The sequence below is a fragment of the Numenius arquata genome, chromosome 19, assembly GCF_964106895.1.
Source record: "Numenius arquata chromosome 19, bNumArq3.hap1.1, whole genome shotgun sequence".
In the NCBI taxonomy this organism is placed as follows: Eukaryota; Metazoa; Chordata; class Aves; order Charadriiformes; family Scolopacidae; genus Numenius; species Numenius arquata.
In genome coordinates this window covers 1,798,870-1,819,044 of record NC_133594.1, presented here as the reverse complement: position 1 = coordinate 1,819,044, position 20,175 = coordinate 1,798,870, and the positions used below count along the sequence as shown (strand labels likewise).

At 48.2% G+C, this 20,175-nt stretch overlaps 1 protein-coding gene across 1 annotated transcript in view; it reads right to left on the bottom strand.

Annotated features, from left to right (window-relative positions):
• Positions 1-2,329: 2,329 nt before the first annotated feature.
• LOC141473551 (discoidin domain-containing receptor 2-like) overlaps positions 2,330-20,175 on the bottom strand; it is a 33,190-nt gene continuing 15,344 nt past the window's right edge. The window contains exons 7-16 of the mRNA XM_074161105.1: positions 17,736-17,982; positions 16,636-16,728; positions 15,950-16,107; positions 15,515-15,710; positions 13,969-14,213; positions 11,257-11,378; positions 10,690-10,887; positions 7,680-7,914; positions 6,130-6,279; positions 2,330-4,921 (exon numbers count right to left, since the gene is read on the bottom strand). Of these exons, the coding sequence (XP_074017206.1) occupies positions 4,781-4,921; positions 6,130-6,279; positions 7,680-7,914; positions 10,690-10,887; positions 11,257-11,378; positions 13,969-14,213; positions 15,515-15,710; positions 15,950-16,107; positions 16,636-16,728; positions 17,736-17,982 (1,785 nt within the window). The 3' untranslated portion in view covers positions 2,330-4,780. The remainder of the gene's footprint in view (positions 4,922-6,129; positions 6,280-7,679; positions 7,915-10,689; positions 10,888-11,256; positions 11,379-13,968; positions 14,214-15,514; positions 15,711-15,949; positions 16,108-16,635; positions 16,729-17,735; positions 17,983-20,175) is intronic.

The window sequence follows — 20,175 nt, the reverse complement described above, 5'->3', positions numbered from 1 at the left end:
GGCAATGGGGCCGCTCTCGCTGGCGGCCGTGGGAGGAGGGAGCTGCAGTCGCCCGGGAAACCTCTGTGATGCTGCCAGGAGCGGTACCCGACAGCGTTTCCAGCTGCAGAACACAGCCTGTCAGGTTTTTCTGGACGTGTCTTTTTTTTCCCCCTCACCTGGAAATTTTGGATGAGCACAAAGATTTTACAGCGTTTGTCAGGTTTCCTGAAGGCTCGTAGCCCTTGGGACACCGGTGCCAGATGTTCCCATAAGCAGCCCCAGCACAAATATGCGTTCACAGCGCAGCTCGTGTCCAGCACACACCACTGGGGAGGGCCAGCCCAGCGTTATCCACACACACCGGCCCCTGCGGACACCTTTCTGTCCAGGAAACCTCAGGGCAGAGGTCCTGGGACTCACCGCTCTGCGGTGGAAGGCTCAGCCCTCCTCTCCCTGCTCCTCACTGCCCTCCCGGTCTGGCTGCTGGAGGATGCAATCGCTGCCTTGCTTCATGCAGAATGTCCTTCCCAACATCATATAGAACCACAGAATCGCCCAGGTTGGAAGGGACCTTTCAGATCGTCAAGTCCAACCATCAACCCAACACTGCCCAAACCACCACTGACCCACGTCCCTCAGCAGCACATCTGCCCAGCTTTTAAACACCTCCAGGGATGGCGACTCCACCACTGCCCTGGGCAGCCCATTCCAATGCCTGATAACCCTTTCCATGTAAAATTTTTCTTAATTTCCAATCTAAACCTCCCCTGGCACAACTTGAGGCCATCTCCTCTTGTCCCATCGCCTGGGACTTGGGACAGGAGACCGACCCCCCCGGCTACACCCTCCTTTCAGGGAGTAGGAGAGAGCGAGAAGGTCTCCCCTCAGCCTCCTTTTCTCCAGGCTGAACCCCCCCAGCTCCCTCAGCTTCTCCTCATAAGACTTGTGCTCCAGACCCCTCACCAGCTCCGTTGCCCTTCTCTGGACCTGCTCCAGCCCCTCAATGTCCTTCCTGTCGCAAGGTGCCCAAAACTGGACACAGCACTTGAGGTGGGGCCTCACCAGTGCCCAGGACAGGGGGATGGTCACTGCCCTAGTCCTGCTGGCCACACTGTTCCTGACACAGACCAGGATGCTGTTGGCCGCCTTGGCCACCTGGGCACACTGCTGGCTCACTCACATTCAGCCGCTGTCGACCAACACCCCCAGGTCCTTTTCCACCGGGCAGCTCCAGCCACTCTTTCCCCGGCCTAGAGCATCCATATGGTCAGTGTGACCCAAGGGCAGGACCCGGCACTAGGTCTTGTTGAACCTCACACCATTACGGTCATGTTGTTTTGTGTGGGGTGGGTTTCACCCCCCTCCAGCTGAAGGCAGGCCCAGAACACGAGTCTCCCATTTACTGAATAGCCACGGTGGCCAGTACGCCCTTAAGTCAAAGACCAGCACTCCTGTTACCACCAGCAGCGTTTCCACCAAGTACAACACCAGCAGCCAGCCTGGTTCACTGCCAAAGTCCCTCCATGGCCATGAAGAGCTCAGCCACATGGCCGGCAGAATCATTTTAAGGTTTCAGAGCTACTGACCAGAAACCATGGAGTATTTGAGGGTTGTCCTCATCTGTTTAGGTGCCTGTACTCCACCCAAAATCATATCTGAGGAGATGAAAATGTTGGTTTAACCCTTGGTGCCTAAACGCTTTGAGAGATCTGGAATTTCCAGCCTTTATAAAAGTATTTTAATTTGCCCAAATATCCAAGTTCTGATGGGTCTGTGAGGGGCACGATGGCTCTTCTCAGAGGTGCGCAGTGGAAGACCAAGAGGTAACAGGCACAAGATGCACCAAGGGGAAGGCCCACTGGAGTCAAGGAGAAAATTCTTCTCCCTGGGAGCAGCACAGCCTTGGGGCAGGGTCAGGGGAGGTGGTGGCACCTCCATCCTTGGAGATCTTCAAGGCCCAGATGGCCAAGGCCCAGAGCACCACAATGGAGCCCAGAAGACAGCTCAGCTTCTAGTGGACAATTTGATACGAGACCTACAAAGGTTCCCCCCAGCCTAGATCTGAGCTTAACACAAAGATGAAAAACATCACTTACTGAAATGCAGCACCGCATTCATGGCACCACGCAATGATCCCAGGCTGGTCCAGGTCCCACCAGCCCAAGGGCGTTCAGGCCAGCATTTCCAGAAATTCCCTTCAAAGCTCACTCCTTTAAATGGCCAGTGACTGCTCCTTCCAAACCTGGGGGCCACACACTTACCAAAGAGCTACTGAATAATCAGACCAAAACATCGGTCCTTGGTACAGACACCTGGGTAAAAAAAAAAAGTAGGAATTCACTTTTGTCAAGGTTATCATTAGAATTTATTGATATGAGAGAAACTTCGTATGTCAACATGTCAAGGGAGGAACAGCACGTCCTGACATAACAGAAGTACAAAGCCCACCCAGGTGGTGTTACAGCGCTCTGACATCCCAAAGCACAGGAGACCACGCACGCGGCTGTGTGTTACTGGGGTACGTTTTCGGGGAGAGGATAAGAAATACTCCAGAAATGCAGTTGGTGCGTGGTTTGCCAGCCACCAGCGCCCCACAGGCTGCAGCAGGGACCACGCTGGCTTTGCCCCCCATCGCCCAGCTCCAGACAGACGGTGCGCACGTGTCACGGCAGCTCACCCTGGGCCCCTCTAGTCAAACGAGAAAAAAAAAAATAATAATAACCTATTTAGGGGTGAGATTCACCTGAGCCCGTATCACCTTTGCCGGGAGATGAGATGACTTGGAACCTCCAGCTTCTCAGAGGGCTAGAGGACCAGCTCGGATGGAGACACCTACCAGGCACCTGGTAAATCCGTAATGGATTTCTTGTAGAAACGAGCTCAATTCTCTAACTTGCTCCAAATGGATTTCAGAACTGTCTAACACCCTCCAGAGACACCTCGTGCAGGCAGGGAAATCCCAGGCCGGGTCTGCAGCAGGACAACCCGGGCACGGTCCTACCACGTGAGCTGCAACTGGGAAACTTCACGAGGGGGTTTGCTCTGCCTGGGGAGCAGAGGCAGCCGTGCCACCCTCCATCCTGCCATTGGCCAACTTAGAAGCAGATTTTTTTCTTCTTTCAACATAAGAATTATCCTCGTTTTATAACCGTTTTGACATCCCCTCTCCCAGCAGTGCCCTCACAGAGCTCATAGCACCGATAGCCGTTCACACGATGCTTGTGGCTAAGACAAAAATTATCTTGATATCTTTACTGGAAATACATGCCACACTGGACGCTGTTTAATAAAAAAAACTTTCATCTTCTCCCAGCTTAGGAAATATTTGGTTTGGTCCTAAGTATCTTGCTAAATGATTAGAGAGGGAATAGCAGAGTATTCCCCAGGCACCTGGTAAATCCACAATGGATTTATTGTAGAAACCAGCTGAATCTCTAACTCACTCCAAATGGATTTCAGAGCCCTCTAAAACCCTCCAGAGAATGAGCCGTTTGTGACACGGCAAACAAAAAAACAACCAACCCCAAGTTCAATGAGTAAATTGTCTTGCGTTGTGCAGCAAGCATCCAAAATAAAACCCAAACCCAAGCTAAGGGGATGCGTCAGTCCCGTCTCCCAGCGCCAGGTTGGATCCCGGCAATAAAGGAGCCTGGGCTGAAGTGCTCTGCCTGGGTGACAGCACCGTCCCCGCTGCAGACCCGAGGAGGAACCACCGCTGCCAGAAAAGTGTTTATCTGAGTGCGTGTGCACAGGCGTGTGCTGGGAACGGCCCGTTCTCCCCTCCTCTTCCTCTCACTACGACAAGTGACACGGCGGGTTCTGCTCCCCGCCACTCGCTTTCACCAAACCCAAGTGCCCTCTGCACAGGTAACAGCATTGACTTCGAGATCTCATATTAATGGGTACTTATACAGGATTAATTGCACATCAGTCCATTGTGGCTACAAGTTCATTAGGCTAATAAATCTACATAGTGACAGTAGTACAGTATCAGCTACTTTTCAATACAGACTCCCTACCCTAGCCTTAATTTGTCGATCAAAAGAAGATCTTCTACCGTAGTGACCTTCCTATGACCTTGAACATTCATTTTCAAAATTATTTTTTTTTCTAGAAAAAAAAAAATCCAGTGTGGGGAAAATGCACATATATAACAAAAGCAGTGCTTAACAACCACAGGAAAAAAGAACATGATCTTGGACTCTTCTATCAGCGTCCTCTGTAGACCCTGGTAGCGTCACTTCCAAAGGGTTGCTAAATCCAGCTCCGTCAGTTCTCAAGTCCGTTAAACCCTTCCCTAGCTCTCGGCATTTCTCGTCTCCCGCTACACACTGTCTGTAGCAAGAGCACTCAGAAACACTCGCTAATGTGCACAAGACTTCCATTTGATTTAATGGAATCATTTTAGAAGACTGAAGTCTTTACTTCTAGAAATCTGTTCTTGAGCGGTAGCGCTCCCACCGCTTTTTATTCCACCCAGGAGAGAGCTCCGAGTCCCTCAGTTTTCCTCGTTCCTTTTGCCCAAAGGTGTACGGGTATCTAATAAAACCCCTCTCACAGTATTCCCAGGAAAATGATTCAGAAGAGGAGGAGATGATTTTTTTTTTCAACCAAATGAGATCCTCTGGTCCTGCGTGTCAGACCATGGCCAATAGAATGAGCAGCTGCCATGGACATCTCAACTTAAATACGGAACAGTCAAGGGAGGAGAGCAAGGTGGCCCCACCGCCTTCCGTGAGGTACAGGCAGAGACACCCAAAGTCACTCTGGTCTCAACAGTTTGTCTCTCTTTCCGGACTCAAATGTTTGATTCCATTTGTTCCAGCAGGAAGTGGTGAATCATGTCAAAAGTGGGACGATCTTTTATATCCCTGCTCCAACATTTCAGCATCAGGTCAAACACAGGGTTAGGACACAGAGGAGTCTGGGAGAGATAGATCTGGAAGGAAGGAAAATACAGCTATTTCAGTGGGCTTCTCATAAAAGAATTGAACCTTTACTAAATGAAAACCGAAAGGACAGTTTCACTCTAGGTTTACAAGACACGGCCATCATGCAATGTTTGAAACCCATGAAGCGTGAATCTGGCAGGGAAGTCTGGATGGAGCTTTGATGCCATCTCAAATGGCACCGCGGACACTTTGCCAACTTGTCTGATGAGCTGGTCACAAAACAGTCCTTTGTCCCCCAGGAAACACAAATGCTTCAGAGAGATTCGTCTTCCAAGTGACAGCAAAACACAAAGCAAACCCAAATTTACCACAATAAAATCCAAATACTTTCACTCACCGTAGACAACCCATGAGGCTTTCTAAGCATCGTGACAGCTTGTTAGCAGAGACAGAAAAAACACCTTTTAGAGCTTATCTAAAGCACAGCTCGGCAGAATTCTTTTTTCCCCCCTCTCATTTCAATACACATTTTCCAGGCTCTTCACAAAATCCTTAGTATTCCACAGACAGTGAGTAAAACTTTCCGTTATTTTTTCCCCTTAATTCTTTAACTTGCTTGGTGCTAAAGGTGAATTTTGGGGGAACAGCAAACAACTGACACTCCACCTCCTGGTGTAGGGTAACTCTCAGTACTGAGGGTCTGGGTTGTCCTGCATCATCACTGGTATCTACTGGAGGTACCCGCAGTGGAGTCAGTAAGAAAAGACAATGACACAGAAAAGCCCTTCAGCAACTAGAGATGGCCAAAGGCTTCTCAGCCACGTGGAGATGTCACAGTATCCAACCCCTGGGCATCAACAACTCCTCCTTCCCCACCTCAGTACTGGCTTCCTCATCTTTCAGAGGAAACACTAGTGGGAGAGAGGTCTGACAAAAGGAAAAGAGCAAAAGGATTGTGCAGGAGAGCCCAGAAAAGCTGAGGAGGACAGTGCACCCAGGGCAGATTGGAACAGAAGTGGCTTTTAAGGAAGAGGCACTGGACAGGGCCAAGAGGTTCTTCCAGTGGGACTCCAAGAGAGGAAAACCAGTGCAATGAGGCTGAAGGGAGGGTAAGAGAGGCAGGACACGCTTGAAAAGGTAATAGAAGCAGAGATTTCTCTTGACACAAGGCCAGCAGAAAGGCTCCATGAAGATCCACTTGGGTGGGTGCAACCAGGTCGAGTGGAGGAAGGAAAGGTCCCGTTTGCTTTCTTACCTGCCTGCCCTGGCTCCGGAAGAATTCTCCTGTGTTCTCGATGACTTGCTCATCTGAGAGGAGGCTGTACGGCTGCTCCTTACACAGTATGAACATCTCCCAGAGGGTGACCCCAAACGCCCAGACATCACTGGCTGTGGTGAACTTGCCCTGTGACCAGAGAGGATGCTGTAAGCCCGGGCTGCTCACATTCAGCAAAAAATATTTCACTCTACGTTCCCTGCAGCTGAACACGAGAATGCAGAATTGGTACCTGGGAAAATGCTCTCGAAAAAAGGGACAGCAGAACAGGGGACCTGCTCTCAGCAATGCTCAAAGGGACATTTCTGCTTCGTGGGGCAGGAGCAGCACATCTGTGGGACCCCCAGGACAGCTCTAAGAGGGGGCAACTGTCACTGTTTTCTCTCTTGAAACAAGAAGCAAGTCTCAGAGAGAGCTAGAGACTCCTGTCCCTCCTGAGAAAGTACTGGCAGCAGTAGGAAAAGGGATGGAAGGTGGATGGCTGCTGCCTACCTCCACCCCAAACCCAGCACCGCAGCGCAGAAAAGCTTTTGAACAGGAGGCAAAGCCCTCGGGGTGAAAGCAGAGGCAAAGCAGACTCCAGACTCTTAGAGAAAGGCCAAGATAATTTTGCTCTTTGCACATGTTAGAAGTCGGTGACAGTCTGCTCGCTGTCCCTGTTTTCTGTCTTCGAAAAAATGTGCCCAAACGCGCCACGTTTGGAACAATGTGTTTCTGAAGAAGTAAAAAAAAAAAAGCTAAAGAGTGCTCAGAAAGTAACAGAAAACAGTTGGGGGCTGAAGGGCCTGTTTGGGCAGAAAACATCCAAGACCCGGATTGCCCAGACTTATCTGGCAACCCCAGCAGTCTGTAAATGTCTGGAAGCTGTTCACACAGGGAAGATGGGAGTCATTAATGGTTTAGATGGAGCTGTCACCAGGAAAATAGGGTGAATTTAGAAAAGCTTAGACCTATCAGCCTTTATAGCAGAGGTAATTACAATTTTTCTGGGTACTTGGAGATGGTGTTGTGAGAAAGTACAACCACATGATCTCATCAACTACTCTGAAAAAGAAATATGAGGTTGAATATTAAGGAACTGCCTCCAGACTGGATGCGTTTGGGCTATTGAACAATCTCCTGAGGGGAGACAGCAGGACCCTCAAACACGAAACAAAGCCCCAACCTTAAAATTGGACTTGGCTCTTGAACTCAGGAAGTTCTGTCCCTGTCCCTCTCAGCTTCACAGCTGGGGAAACAAACACAGAAACGCAATTTCCTTACGATTCCAGCAGGAATCCTGAATGCCAGGTACAGAACAGAAATTACGCCCCCAGATGATCTGAAATTACGCCCTGTATTTGCAAGGACATGATCCTTTTCCAGGATCTGAGTTATGTCCAACGTGACCTAATGGACATCTCGCTCAGGGCCATTGGGAGCACACGTTTTGATGCTCTAAGGACCGTGACACACACACGTGTTGCTATTTCAGGGGCACAGTGAAAACTCGGAGTAAGGGAGAGAGAAGGGCTTCGTGCAGTCCCTACCAGGAGGATGCTCTCCCAGGCCATCCAACGTATGGGCAGTACGGCTCTTCCCTGGATACGGTAGTAATCCCCGCTGTAAAGATTCCTGCTCATGCCAAAGTCCGCAATCTTGATGGTGTAGTTGTTCCCCACCAGGCAGTTGCGAGTTGCCAGATCTCTGTGCACGAAATTCAGCGAGGCTAAATACTTCATTCCAGAGGCGATCTGGGTAGCCATGTACAGCAGGTTAGAGTAGCTGCATTGAAAGAAAACAAAACAGAAAGAAAAAAATAGAAATAAAAATCAATAGAGTTCCCCAAACTCAACTCTTCCTTGACATTTGCTGTGTTTGATGTACTGCAGCGACCCAGCGTTTATTTTGTGCCATAACAGTGAAACTAAACTGTCTCGTTTCAGGGCATTAATGCCCCCACCTGCCAGACAGCCAAGTTCCTGAGCTGACTCAGCAAGAACAGACAAGCTGTCCCTGAAATTCAGGGCCCTTAGAATTTGACATCCCTTAGATAATTGTGTTTTTTTTTTTAATATCAAGCATTAATCTCAAGATTTTCAAAGAGTTTATGCATCAAAGCACTAACTTTTTGCAGAGACACATGAAAAATTCAGGTGTACAATCTCAGGATCTCCTATCTAAACAACTGCTTAGCTCGGTATTTCACACACTGCCACCGCTGTGTGCTTACATTAATATAAGCGTGTCACTTAACATTAGAGAGCTTTGGTTTTTTAAATATGTTTAATATTACTGAGAATATAAACAGATGCATTTTCCATCTAATATAATTTTAATTCCCCCATTAGCAAAATGGAGATAATATTAAGTTGCACGATACATAGAATTTGGACCACCTGACTTTCATCGTTCTTCACACGCTATTCTGTGATGCTGGGCTTGTTTCCCACCGTGTGTGCTCAAACGCTTCCCATCACCAAGCATTTGTCACAACAAACCTAATAAAATGTTCACAGTTAGTATTTCTCTGCTAAAGCTCAGAAAAAGAAAGCCTAAGTCTCCTCCTCTTTGTGTTCTGATGGCAATGAGAAAGGCACTACCGCATTATCTAGATTATCTAAATAATACTGAAATGCATCTGATGATAACATATCCATCTATCTGATGTAACCAATGGCTAAGCTATTGCTCCACAGATTCAGAGGCAGCCCCTGACTGGAGGGGCTGGAGGAGAGTCTGGGCACCACTTCGCTCCCAGCCCTTCATCGTGGTGACCCCCACAACTCACCAGGTGACACTGGCTCAGTCCTTCAATCGGCTCGATGCTCAACCTGGGCAGACCCGTTGTGCCCACACATCCGGAACTCTGCCACCCCCTCGTACCCTGTTCACCTGGTTGTGGGCTCTTCACACAGGAGTGGGCACAGCCTCCAGATCCCACCTTCTCCTTGCCCCTTGCCCCTGCCTGGGCTGTTCTCTCCCCATTCAAGAAGCCTAGTGTCTCCTGTCCCACCTGCACCCTGGCAGGGTCCCACCAGCAGCTATCTTCTGCCCTGCTGCCCCTCTGCAGGGCTGGATGCGTGGGGCTGTGCAGACAGAGGGGCAGGACAGGAGACACCTCTCAGCACGCTCATCTTCATCTGCTAAACAGCCAGAGAGGCGGCAGGGAGATGCGTTTCAAATACTAAAGAGCCATAAGGATTTAAAAATGTGTGACCTCTCTGCAGGAAAGGGCTGGTCACCACATTTGGTGCACAAAATATTGAGTTTGACAGATGGGTGGGATGGTTGGACCTTGTCCCGTCAATCAGACGCCCACAGAGACAAGCTGCACCCTTTAGCAGGGGATTCATTTCACTGTCAGCAAACACCTCCTGTACAGACAGATATCTGAGCGAGTCATTCCGGCTGCCTTTAACATGAAACTCTATCTGGCTGGAAGGGACAAAGGGAGAGGCTGAAGGATCAGCCAGAGAGGAAGAAAAACTAGAGGTAGAGCCAAGTAATGGAAACCGAGGAAGAATAATGTGAGGGACAGTGCTGAAGTCAGATGAGAGACAAGGAGGAGATAAAGAAAAAAGGACAGTTTGAGGCTTTGGCCAGGAAAAAAGTCACAAGTCTAAAGGTGAAAGCTGTTTCAGAAAGGGCAGGAGACTGGAGAGAGCTGGAATGTGTTTCTACTCAGATGCAAACACTCTCCCATCCTACAGTTTCTGCTGTGTCATGACTGAAGGACACCAATTTAACACTCCCCGGCAGGACCCCCGACCACTGCCAGCCACCAACAGTACTGCTGGTGGTGTCTCCACATGGTAAGACCAAGTGATCTCCCATTCAGTCCATCAGTGGAACTCTCCCTGCCTACCTGCCTTCCTGAACTATAAATAAACCTAATCCTTTGGGAGGTACGTGCCAGAGGCTAAGGGGTGCAGTGATTTCTGATCAGTGCAGGTTTATGGAGCAGAACACACATTAGTCCTACACAACTCTCCTCTGAGGAGAGGATTTCTGCAATAGTAGAGATGCTTTTACACTAGATTTAATCCTTCCACAGAGGAGGGATCTAAGTGCCACCACTGACAGACAATGGGTTTTTTTGCCAAATATTCCCTTTCTGTTGGCTGATGAGATCTTTCCTGCACTCAGATCCACTCATGTATTATTTTTCAGACGTCCAGAGAACATACGAACCTTCTTAAAAGCCTAAAAGACATTTTTGACTGGCATCCCAAAATTCTTGCTGTAACGCCACTGGCTTCCCATATTAACGAAATATTTGGTGCAAACCCAGTAACAAACAGATGGTCACTTCAGTAAACAATACATCTCAGATGGTCACCATGACCAGAACATCCCGCAGTTGCGGATGCTTCACGGGAACACAGACCCCCAGAGGCCTGAAGAACAACCTCCCACACAAAGCAGGACTAGTGTCCACAGCACGTGCCGTGGCCATGGCAAGAGGAAGGTCACCGTCTCACCATCAGGAGGGCACAGGAGGTTAAGCTGGCAGCTCTGTAATACTGCTTCGTCCCAAACACGGGCAGCTCCTCTTACCTGACGCAGGGAATATTGTTTGAAATGGCAAATTTGCTGTAGATCTCCCTCTGCGACAGGAACTGGTTGAGGTCTCCGTTTTCCATGTACTCCGTTATCATGCACAGCGGGTCATCGCGCACACACACCCCCAGAAGCCGGATGATATTTGGGTTCTTCAGCCGTGACATGATCTTGATCTCCTTCAGGAAGTCATTTCTTGTAAAACAGAAAACACAGGTTCGAATCCTAAACTATTCCTTTGTCTAAGGAAAGCAGAAGTAGCATGTAAGAAAAATCTCCATTCAGAGACATTTACACATCTCCACACAGTGGTTTGAAAGCCGGTTCTGTGCTTGCGTTCCCACTGACCCCTTCCCCAGCAAACAGGATTAACGCAGCATTTCAGCTTGACATTACATCTGTTCTTGTCCTCCCCTCCCTGTGCGTGTTCCGTTCCTTACACAAACACGCAGAACACACTAAAGACATACGACACTCGCTCACAAAAGTCACCAGGGTTAACCTGCGTGAAACTGTTGCTGGGGGAGTATTTGCTTCCCCTGTCAGCCCTGCGGATGCATTCACCTGGCTGTTTTGTTGACATCTGATCTCAGCATTTTCACCGCTACGAGGACTGGCTGGTGGGTGAATTCTGTAGAGGACACTCCCAGGAATTCCAGCAGGCCATCGGCTTCGCAAAGGTGCACCTGTGGGGCAGGAGGCAGAGGCAGCTATGAGAGTATGCACAGGCCAAAAACTGGAGGAAAACACTGTCACACTGAGGTCATCAATTGGGTCACCACTGGCAGAAGGACCAAGTGAATGATCTAATGAAGGTGACTCTGCTCTGATCGGAAATAGCCCATAGGTTGGCCCTAGATCCTGGACAAAACGTGTACATACATTATATAGCCCTTGCTGTAGGAGTGGATGTGGATTGCAGCCTCATAGGTCCCCAAGGCACTGAATTTACTGCACTTGTGCAGACTGGTGCAGTAGATTACTGGGGCAGTTTTCCCAGCAAGTACTGGGAATGTTCAGAAAGGCCATTGTGCTGGAGTTGTCTGCTTTACTCTGCCTGTGCATGCCAACAGCTGGGCTGTAGAGGTTTGGCATGTACAGCTCACCCCAGCCATACACGTACACAACTGTCCTGCAACCAGCTTCAGTCATCGCTCAAACGTAACCGAGGAGCATCTAGCAATTACACAGCTATCCACAGTCCTCTAATTTCAGGGGAAAAAGAAAGAAAAAAAGAGAAAAGTGCGTGTCCGTCCATGTGTATGTGATGTGAACACCTCACCTGTGAATATACCCAGAGATGAATCCTCTAATGAATACACAAAATGCCAAGTTTCTTCAGATAAATAAATGATTAAAGACATAAAATTACTGCCATAAAATTACTGTTGTGTAAGAAAGGAGGTGACAAGACATTTGGCTTAAGAATCTACCAGAATGCATATTCTGATGGAGAACTGGGTGGGGAAAGCAGACAGACCTGAGCGTGTGGGACAGGAAAAAGGACCAGAGGAGGGGAGAAGACTGCATGTGTCAGCCAAAGCCTTGGAGCAGTGAGGGGAATGTAATGGGAGTTTAATGAATTCTATATGAAGAAAGCACAAGAACTTACGTGACAAGCATGGTGAGGTGAAAAAGGGAGACAGCATGGAGAAATGGGACAAACCCACAGATCAGAAACAGAAGTACAAAGATGCTGCTGCGGCTACACAGAGGATGAAATCTGCTGTGAGGAAAGTAGAGTCACGAGACCAGGAATAGGAAAGAGCCGTGGTACTCAGCGCGTGTATGACAAGCGCAGGCGATGTGTCACTGGGAGTGGATGGTTAGGAGTAAGGAAGAAAAAAAGCTTGAAAGGGAAGAAAGCTCTGAGTGGAGAGGTGGAAAAAAAAAAAAAAAAAAAGCAATGATCCATGTCGCTAGAAGGGAGACTGCACACTAAGCCTGAGAAGCGGAGCAGAGCATGTGGTGACAACCGGTTTGGTAAAGACTAAGGAGGTAAGGAGGAGAGAAGGAAGAACGTGACACAGCACATTTGCAAAAGTGAGGGAAAGGGCCTGTGATGTGAGGAAAGGAACAGGCTCTGAATCAATCTCCCAGGAAAACGGAGATGGAGAGCCTGGCTGCTGCCGTTTGACAACACAAAGAAGGAGGAGGAGAAAGCTTTGTCAGGTATGAAGACAGAAACAAGAGGGAAGGAGAAACCAGAAGCAAAACAATGAGGGGAAAAAAAAAGCCTCTCTGTTTCACTTTTGGAGCACAGCCCAAGACAGGGCAGGATCCAGGCACCAGCAGAAGGGACTGCACCGACAGCCAGGTGAAGAGGTGGAGGATGTCAGCGCTTTTCCAATACACTGAGTGATCCAGAAAGAAGTGAGGGGGATATGGAAGGGGCTGAGGTAGGGAAGGTGGGCTGTCAGAAGGCAGGAACTATAAAGATGGGCCCATCACAGATGACGAAGCAGTCAGTTAAGGGCTGTCCTTCACCAAAATGTAGCAGACAGGTAGAATTTAAGGCTGTCAGTGAGCAAAAGCTGGGCAGGAAAGAGACAGCAGAAGAGTGGGAGTGGGTGAGGAGAAGACTGGAACTAGGGATGGTGTGGAAACAAAGCAGGGAGGGCAGAAAAGGCGAGGTGAAAACTCTCACAGCTTGAAAGCAGCTCAAGGAGTACAGAGAAAGCTTAGCAGATATATGTATCATGCTGCCTGAGGCTTCTGACACAAACTGGGGCTTAAGTGAGCAGCAGTGCTAGAGAGTGTGCGAGGGCACCACAGTGCCTGGGAAATGTCTGTCCCTGCTTGGGCCAGCACCAGACCTGCACCAGAACCTCCACTTGTTAACGCGAAAGCTGTTTTTACAGCTAGGATCAATCTGTCTTGGCTGGAGTCACTGCTAGTTTTCAAACTCGTGCCTAAAGGTGGGTGACAGCCACCACATGTTTGAGATATCCGTGGACAACCATGAAACAGCCTGAGTTCTCATCCCTAGGCCTTTTCTGTAGGATCATAAATGGGGATAAAAACAGTGAACAGAAGTCTGCAAAGCTCATCTGTTGAGAAAGACTCATGTGGTACCAGCAGCAGCCTCACAGGTGCAGAATGGGGTTCTCTGAAGCCTACGCCAAGGGACATCAGCTTTCCCCAACAGCAAAGACAGGTCTTAAATAAAATACTGGTATGCAGGTCCCTCAGCCCCCAGATGTGAAGCAGAGCCAGAGAGGCAGCTCAGAAGCTTCACTGTGCCAAGCACGTTCTTTCTGTTGAGAATGGCTGTACCTCTCCAAACTGTCCTTCTCCCAGCTTCTCCTTGAGTCGTAGCTGCTGCCGAGGGAATTCCCCCACCGAGATGTCCTTCTTGGTAAGCGAGTCCACAGTGAGGGCCGGGACCGCATACATGTTGTTGCCGGTCACACCTTGCAGGTGGACGATATCTGTCTCGGCGTAGTGAGGAACGTTGTTCTGAAAGCCTTGGTGAGGGGTGGACTTGGTCAGGTCGGGCTCAGCATAGTCCCCACTGCACACTACCGGGAAACCAGAGACACATGGAGTCAGACACACTCCCATAAAACCAGTATGGCCTGGGTTCCACTCCTCTCCATCCTGCACACCTCTGGGAATTTAGTCTAACTGCACACCTATGTCCTTGTACCAAGGTACACGCAGATGGAAGACACTGCTTTGCTTTTTTGGGGCTTAAACCAGACGAAGCCACACTTCTGCGGCCACCAGAAAACCAATGAGGTGCCAGTGAATTCCTGTTAAACAGCTGCCTGCTCTACCCAGTTATGAGAGCTACAGTTCTTGCCCAGACACGGAAACATGAGTCTGAAGTGATTTCCTGTTTCTGATTCATCCTAAATACGATCCGTTTCCCTGACCTGACGCAGGGGTGTTGTCTGCAACATCAGACTTGCTCTGGATTCCCTTCTGCAATAAAACTGATGGAGGTTTCCATTTCCCATGTACATTTTAGCATGCCATGCTACCTCCTACAGCGTATTCACATAAATATCATGGGATAACTCTTTACAATTAACTCCCTGTAAGGTCAGAATTACACAGCATTTGTTCTGCTTCAAATTCCTATCCTGACTCAATCCAAATCAATCTTCCGGTGTAGTATAATGCTGGATCTTAGCAGCTTGTCAGTGCTTGGGGAATGCGGCACTGCCCTTCCATTCACTAATCAGCACTGCCAGCACCGAGTGAAAAACGCTGCTGGAAACGTTCCCTTCTGCGAGCGTCCAAAAGCTCCCCAGGGGCTGGAAGCCAGCACCACTGACAATTCTCTGCTGTGTTTCCCCCAGCTTTTTCCAAGGAAATTTCACAGAGCCCTTGTTGCAGGAACAGGTACTAAAGGTCTTCTTCACCAGCCAGCCTGGACAGCCCAGGAGCGCTGCAGGGGCTGACGAGACCAACGATGAGTGATTGCTAAAACCAGCTCCTAAAAGATGACCTGTCTAACGTGTAAATGCAGTCTTCAAAGAGAACAATTAGAGGCCACCACCCTCTAGTGGGGCTGGTGCTCCATCTGCCAAAGCTAAGTGCTAAAAGTTTCAGAGCTCCAGAATACTCTCTCAGGTCCTTGGGTTAGTGTTGCATTGCACAGGAGTCAGGGAAGGTTACTTAGACACTAAGAAGCGGCACATTTTAAAACTTGAGGGAAATAATAAAATAATAAATGCAGATAAACTGATAAATAAACAAATTTATCAGAGTTAGGTTGATGGTTGAACTAGATCTGAAAAGTCCCTTCCAACGTAGACAATTCTATGATTCTAAGAATAAATGCATAACTTTTGGAGACTGATGATTACATTACCTGAATCCTCTGCACTTTGGGAGAGCTCTGGAAGCTTTTGGAGCAGCGTAGCTGGCTGGTGATATTCCAAATCCAGTGGAAAAGCACGTTCATAGGTGGGATTGGACTGGTGGATCTGGGTCTGGTTGTTGGCAATGGTGTAGCTGTAGAAGGAGAGGCGAACCGTGGCATCCTCCTCCAGGATTCGACGTGGGGCCTGCAAAAGAGAAAGAAAAAAAAATGCTGAGGCGATGCTCAGTTGTTAAGTAATGTATTGGCTGCAACCGCAGCAATTTCCAGTAATATCTTGGACAGGGCTGGCATCCTCCCCTGCTGCGGGAACAGAGTTTTGGCTGCTCTATGGAGCTGGGGAAACCCTGCGCCTTCCACTCCGAGATCATTGGGGTTAATACTTAATACTGAACTTGTGTCTGCAGAATAGCCCCATTGTATTACCTTTTCCAACCTTTTTTGAACATACTGCTTCCAAAGAATAATGATTATTATCATCAGGAGCAGAAGAATAATAGCCACAAGGCAGCCCACGAGGATGGAAGTATTGGAGTCATCTGCTTTCTCTCCTATCCAGGTGCTGGTTACAGAAGAAGTGGTTTCTGCAATCACAGAGGTATGAAGAAGAATCTGGAGTTAACAAAGCCCAGGTTGTTACCTGTGCTGGCTAACTGCCACCACATCCCTTCCTACATGTCCCCAGTACAGAAAACATCTCAAGCAGCCTTCTGAGCACCAACATTAGCTGTGTTCACATTTTGCTCTCATCAGAAATTCTCATTTTGGAGGCTCATAGCTAAGAATTGTGCAGAGAACTTCTGCAGTCAAAGACTGTTCTTAGCAGTGGAACAGGTTCCTGTGATGGATCCATAATAGATCAGGCAGTTTTCAGAGTTTCACTGGCTGCATGTATGCCTCCAGCCCGCTTGCTGTGAGGCAGCTTCAGCCAGCTGAGGGAAGAAAAAATAGCTGAGGTTCAGAGGACTGTAAAACGCAGCCCTGTGCATGAGGGCAACAACCAGGCCATACCCCACATCTCCAGAAATGGAGAGGCCCTGCCAAGTAGGATGTTACTGTGAAATCCCCTGACACTTGAGCCCTTGGCATGGCTAAGTGACAGAAGTCCTTACCCCAAGTCCCCTCGGTAACGTTGCACTCTGTTTCCAGGAGATCCGTTGTGCTGGTGGCTGCCGTAACAAAATTAGGATTCACACTCTCCATGTCTGTGGGAGGGAAGGGAAGGCGTCGGTTCAACAACCTCCAGGCTCCTGCCAGGGGTCAGTGCAATCCCAGCCACCATTCCTGCCTTCCCGAGCAGTACCGGGCTGAGACCCCGCAGCGGGTCATGAACAGCAGAAGCAGAGATACCTGCTCACTTCTCAGCACCTGCAGGAATGAGCCTCTCCACTGCGCAGCGTGTGCTTCCTGACCCCAGCAAACTGCCAGTGTGTGCAGGAGCCTTCCCTGAGCTCACCCAGAGAGAAGGAGCTGCACCAAGAGCTTTCCTTTTTCCCATTTTAGCATAATTGTAAGAATAGTCAGCCCAGCCCAGCCCAGCCCAGGAGCCTGCCTAGTCCCATGCATGACAGGGAGGAGAACCAGGAGGGGCTGCTATCAGCGAGATAAGGAGCAAGCTGCGATCAGAACACTCCTTCCCCAGGAACCTCCTCTCACTATAGCTGATTAGGGACCTTCTATTAGGAAGCTACAGCCAGATCAGTTCACTGTCAGTGCTGGTGGTTTTCTCCAAGACTTTGTCCACTCCCTTCTAGAGCCTTTTAAAGCACCTCACAGCACCGACTTAAGCATCACAGTTAAGACTTGGGGATAAAAAGTAGTCAGCCACTTATTTTTCATGATCTGCTAACTTGATCATCAGCTGCACATACAATTAAATTATTTATAACAGAATACTCAGTAAAGAGGAGTAAAAATCAACCCCATAAGCAGCAGGCAGCTGTCTCAAGAAGAAGAAACGCTCCGTAGTCCAATTTTTGGTTGTGCTGGTTGTGCTTCTCCACATGTGCATCAGCCTGAAAAGCACCCACTATAGACTGCACCCTTCTGCCCCTGCATTGCCCTTCCAGCCCTCTCAGTGCTTCTACCTCCTCCTTGCTATCCTGTAGCCCCACAGTGCCCTACACCCGTATTAACCCCACGTCCCGCACCTCCAGACCATCTCTTCTGCTCCCTGTGCTTCCCCACCCACTCGACGTGGAGGAATCCTCACCTGACTGGAAGGAAATCTCGCTCATCATCATCCAGGTGTCAGCAAAGTAGAAGCGGCAAAGTATGGCTTTACCTACGCGCTGGTTGAGGGGGACAGTCACAAACCTAGCGCTGGGGTTTTTGTCATCTAAGACAGTTGCCACCCCGACAGGTTCAGGCTCCCAGTCTGCAATCAGGCGTGGTTTGAACAGACACTCCACCTTCTGGAAGATCTTCACCCCCTTGGAAAACATGTTGTTACAATGCACCTGGGAAGAAGAGAGCAGATCAGACAGGAGGAAGGCTTATGGACACCTAAATCAAGCCACAGGGATTTTCTGTTCTATTTCTAATATCTCCCTGTATGAATACCCCTAACCCAGAACGAGTAACTTGTTCCAGCAGAGCTTCATCCACTCATAGTGCAATGAGAACATTTGTGTAAAAAGGGATTCTGAAACAGCTCTTAACCTTACGTGCATTGACATTAATGGTTAAATATGGGCAGGCTCTTCAAAAGGCCCATATAAAAATCAAACAAACAAACCCTGTACTAATCTAAAGCTTCACAGACCAATTCTCCTTGAACATACACCCTAGGAGGAGAAAGAAAAATCACACCTGGGCTCTAGCCTCTTCTAGAAAGCCTTCAGCATTCACAATCTAAGAGAGTTTCTTCCAAAAAAATGACCAAGCAACATGTGCAAGCTGGAGAAGATATCCCCCCCTGACACACAGCAACTCTTCTGCTGTCGTTGCTCCTTGAAGACAACTGAGGATCTAGATTTTCTTTACGCCATTGTGTAAACCTGCATCCACCAACCTCTCCTGATGGCTCAGTACGTCATCGGGAATCACCTGCTGATGCTGCCAAGCTAACATCTCACTGAAACAAAGGTGTCCTCTCTCAACTCTGAGTTACAGCTCTTCATAGGCCACTTCAGACTAAGCAGTTCGCAAACTGCTTTCAGGCTGACTTCACACCTCTGCATTTGGGAGGTTTGTTTTACCCTCCCAAGAGCCGGTAGCAACTTTTTCCCTTCCTGCTTTTGGTTTGCACCCAAACGGAGAGGCTCCAGCATAGAAGTGACATCTCTGTGTCCCTGGGTTGTGGCCCTGCAGACCCATCAACACCAAAGTCCTGGCACTCTCCCAGGCCTCCAGTGCTTCCAAGGAGCAGGCTTTGCAAAGAAGGACAAGGCTTGTAAGGATCCCTTATGCTGTTCCACTGTTTCTTCAATGCAAATCTTGCCCTGCACCTTTTCAAACAAACACGACAGTTTAAATCCTGCCACCCAGTCCTGAAGATCTAGACCACATTATTTTGGCACTGGGGCCAATGACCAGGAACAAGGTATCCCTTAAAGTCTTCAGTATCCCTCAGTCCACTCCGTTTCCATAGCCGTGATGGTCTGACCCTCCCTAGTGACTAAAGGAATTATTTCCTAATGACGGTAGAGTATTAGCAACTGTGACAACAGTTTCCAAACGAAGGGCGGCTTTGAACCCTATTAATTGCTTGGCCTCTGTGAGGTCTTGCAGTGAATAGCAGCGAAGCAGTAATGAGGACGACAGGCCTGATGAGCAGTAAAAAGACAAAAGAGGGGTATTTGCATATAATTAGGAACAGATGAAGCTTAGACAACGTTATTCAATAAGGAGAAATAGTCATCCATAACAAGGCAGGGAAGCCTGAAGCCTGCACTATACAATTTGTGCCGTATTTGGAGAGGAGTTGGATACGTTCACATCTTGGACTGCTACAGAGACACTGTCTATTCCAAACACCGCCTACCGATGTCCAATTTTATAACACACAAGCCTAAGTCATTCGCAATGCAGCTGCAATATTTGCTAACGTTTATTTTTAATACTTCCTTGGATACTGGGCAAGCTCAGAAAACTGGAATGAAGCTAACAGGTAAGAAGATACAAAACAGCATTTACAAACCACCTGGCCTGTACAAAATACATGCAAAGCTGAAACAGGCAACGCTCAATAAAGAATGAAGAATAATTTATGCTAATCAATACAGTTTTAAAATTAAATACTAAATGGAACAGCTATTTTTATGAGCTTATGTGTTTGGTTGATCAGGATGGCTGTGTTTATATGATTTACAATATTTTTTATAAGGCATTTGATTTACTCCTTATAACATGTGACTCCTATTAGCATAGTATGAACTCACAAATTACACTAATTGGATTAAAAATCTGTCAACTAGTAAATCTTACAAATTTTAGGGCACAAATCATTCCTCTGTAGGTGTTTTTCTAGCAGGAATGTATTCCTAGCTCAAGGTTATTCGCTACCTTTTTCAATGATCTGAAAGAGACAGCAGAATCACTAGCAATAAGACAAATTAAATGAGGAAATAAATAAATCAAAGTTTCCTAAAATAATCTGAAGTTTTCAGGACTGACTCATTTCAGGTGAACTCAGGAACAAAATGTAAGTG